This window comes from Perca flavescens, chromosome 19 (assembly GCF_004354835.1).
Source record: "Perca flavescens isolate YP-PL-M2 chromosome 19, PFLA_1.0, whole genome shotgun sequence".
Classification (NCBI taxonomy): domain Eukaryota; kingdom Metazoa; phylum Chordata; class Actinopteri; order Perciformes; family Percidae; genus Perca; species Perca flavescens.
The window spans coordinates 8,349,243-8,352,755 of record NC_041349.1 but is presented as its reverse complement, the minus strand read 5'-3'; the positions used below and the strand labels follow the sequence as shown (position 1 = coordinate 8,352,755).

The following is a 3,513-nucleotide window of genomic DNA, read 5'->3' as shown; positions in this document are numbered from 1 at the left end:
TCTAAAAGAATACATGTCAGGTTGTGCTAAAAGCAATCTTTTCATAACACATTCAGTCTGCTCTTATTAAAGGCAAAAAGCCTCAGAGACAGTCCAGCTCCTATTTATGTCATTTGTCGCTTCCTTCCTTAAGTAGCGTTACAGCGATAGAACAGAAATCAAGATAGGAGATTCAAATAAGACCGTTAAGCTCAGATGTGAGACTGACGGAGTGAAGAAAACCTCCCCCAGTGTTTGTGCTTTTTGCTTTTTCATCAGGCTTTCTTGCCACAGACAGACGGTCTTCGATAGTAGCACATAGAGTCATCCCAGCATTTATGAGCTGCATATACAGAAAAAAAGGCGAATCAGCGAATGATACACATAAACAAACACAAACTGTTAAACTTAAGTAATTATTCTTGATGGGTACAGTTAGGTAACACTATGATCAATGAAAAGATACCGATCATTGCGAAAAACATAAATGAGGTAGTATGGTTAACCCACCTACTGATTTGATAAAACCAAAAGATATCTGACTCAGGAAGACTTTTTCGCCCAAGATACAATATGTTTTATGAACTGTCTGAACTATAAAATGTACCTTGAAATTCATAAGCATCACTGCTACTGTACAATAATCAATATGTCGTTTTACCTCCATGATTTATTTGCAAACAATTCTGCAAGCCAAAAAGGTTATTAGGCTCTCCACGACACCAGTTGGAGTAGCGGAAAGGTGTGCCATCACTCCACAACCATTGCCTTTCCTGGAATAGTGAAATTAAAATCTTTTAGATAACCTTTATTGATCCCCATAGGGATGCAGGTGTTGCAATACCACAAGGACAGAAATAAGGACAGATTTTTATAAAATCGTGGGCCACGTGTGCATGTGAGCGAGAGCGTTGGTTTTACACGCCAGGAGTTGTGACAATGGTCATTTTTTATGGTTAACATATCAGGAACAAACTCCCAGAAAACTGCAGGTTTGCTGCAACTCTCACTTCATTTGAATCATGGATGATACTGTCTTTTAAAAAAAAAAAGAATAAAAGTAATTGTTCATTTCTGACACAGCTTACACAACTTGTATTCTTGTATTTCATTCCAGTAACACTTTACAATAAGGTACACAAAAAAATAGGTAGTTAATGATTAGTTACTGTTTTTGAAAGAGTAACGTATGATTAGTTACTGTTTTTCAGAAGGGTAGTTACCCTTTTTCAGAAGGTTAAGAAATGAATCATTTGTTACCCTTCTGAAAAAGGGTAACTACCCTTTTGAAAAGAATAACTAATCATTCGGTACCCTTCTGAAAAAGGGTAACAACCCTGTTGAAAAAGGGTAACTAATCATACGTTACTCTTTCAAAAACAGTAACTAATCATTAACTACCTTTTTTTTGTGTACCTTATTGTAAAGTATTACTTTCATTCCTGTCTCGTTCGATTTTACCTGTTTTTTATATTTTTCGTTTTTTATCTTTAATTTTTTTTAAATTACTTTAAATGGCCTTGTTGCTGAAATGTGCTTTATAAATGAAGCTGCCTTGCCTTGCGTCAGTATTTGACAAGTTTGGGGAACAGGCTGTGAGAGCCGTGTAGAAGCAATCCCAGCCCACTATTTTTCAGTATTTTGAATACAGCCCCTTTCATGATAGTATAATGTAGTATAGAATATAAAATATAATATACAGCGAAATGTAGTAATATAGCAAGTATACCGTATATAGAGTTTATATATATAATATGTAGTACAGCAATGAAGTATATAATATAAAGTACAGTATAAGTGTCAGTTTAGTATAATATAGGATAAATAGTATATATATTTGGTTTGCAATATTTGCAACTTGTGCAATGATGCCAGAATTACCTGTTTCGCATCAGTGCCTCCAATCCATGTATCTTTGTAATCATGACTGCCGATCGTGATCAGCCTCTGAAGCTCGTGGTACTCCATGAAGTTGCGAACGGACGCGAGGTTTCCTCCGATGGACTCACAGTTTTTCTACAGTAGGGGAGACAAAGACAGACAGAAACCAAATGTCCATGGGTATGCAAAAAAAAAAAAAAAAAAAAAAAAAAAAAAAGGAACATGTTGCAGAGTTTAAGGTCGCCAACATTACCTCAGCTTTAGCCCAGGTCATGGGTTTTGGAATGTAGAAGAAACAACGGTCATTGAACCTAGTCCAACCCTCGGAGCAGCCTCCTCCGGTCCCCCTCTTGACCAGAGTAACATCAGCTATTTGTGGGAAAAAATGTTCAGTGGGTAATGTGGAGTTTCCGGTTAATGTCTCTTTCTTTATAACTTTTGTATTACAATATTAAATTCGTTTATTTTGATAGTGTGATTGAGTTTTGATAAATGCACAATAAACACAAAGCGTAGGTGAAGTCATCGCAGCAGAGTTTCACGGTAACGTACAATCCATCGAAGAGAACATCGGAAATCTACTCACCTGTTTGGTCTTTATCGGCCTTTTCCTCTGGAACAGCTGGAAGAAGTTTGACACCGCAGTTATTGGATTGGATTGTTACAGTTTATTGGCAATAATAATGGCCTCCTTCCGTACGCTGCTTGGATTCAGTGACCAATTTTAAAACGCAGTTGAAAACTCTTCTTTTTAAAGAGGCGTTTCAATAGACCATAGGGTGATTAGGTCGGTTTTATTGTGTCTTAAGTGTATTTCTGTTTATTTTCCGATTATGTACTGCAATGTATAAATGTTGTGTATCCACCCATTTGTTGTGAAGCACTTTGTGATTTTTATCTGTGAAATGTGCTATACAAATACATTTTACTTACTTACTTACTTAAATACATCCATAACAGTTAATACTCACCAGCAGCTCCAGTCAGAGCCGTCATGGCACAAACCAGTGCAAACAGAGTCAGTGTCTTCATGGTGAAGGTGATAGCTTTAACGCAGAGAGACAGACATGTTACTGATACTTGTGTAGGGAACAGACGATGCCTACTGACTGTCAGTCCAGTAAAGGAAAGTCAGAAGATGATAAGAAAGTTTGTAACAAAACCTGCTGCAGTATTTCCTTCTCTTCTTTTCTTTTAGCCGTCCTGTGACGAGGTGCTGAACAAGAGGAAGACCAGCACTTAAATGCAGCTACTTATCTCATCATCTCTCAATAAACAGGGAACTGAGAACAGATGTCTGTTCTCATACACAGATATCAGACATATTATTATGATAGATAGATATCTGAACGACAAATGTTAAATGCTGTGGCAACACTGCTGACAAATGTAAGGTAGAAAAGCCATTTATATAAAGTTGGAAACTCATAAACGAGGAGACCAAGAGTTACGCAATATAGACTCGAGCCCAAAACATGCACTTTTCCTTGAAAAAGGCAAAGTTCCTGCATGTGTACTGCAGGAGAGCCCAACATCTATTTATAAAATCAGCTTTGGGTCATTATAATTATAAGTGTGCTATGGTGAGTGAGGAACAAACTGCTCAAATGTTGGAATTTTACATTAATATGAACAACAGGAATATTATAAAAT

The 3,513-nt window shown here is 36.8% G+C and overlaps 1 protein-coding gene across 1 annotated transcript; it reads right to left on the bottom strand.

The window, feature by feature from the left end:
* On the bottom strand, positions 1–3,054 carry LOC114546000 (ladderlectin). The gene is made up of 7 exons (XM_028564634.1): positions 3,024–3,054; positions 2,832–2,906; positions 2,447–2,482; positions 2,114–2,229; positions 1,861–1,995; positions 641–752; positions 1–322 (listed from the first exon to the last, which is right to left on the bottom strand). The coding sequence occupies exons 2-7, from the start codon at positions 2,890–2,892 to the stop codon at positions 255–257; spliced, it is 528 nt and encodes a 175-aa protein (XP_028420435.1). The 5' UTR covers positions 2,893–2,906; positions 3,024–3,054; the 3' UTR covers positions 1–254.
* Positions 3,055–3,513: the final 459 nt, after the last annotated feature.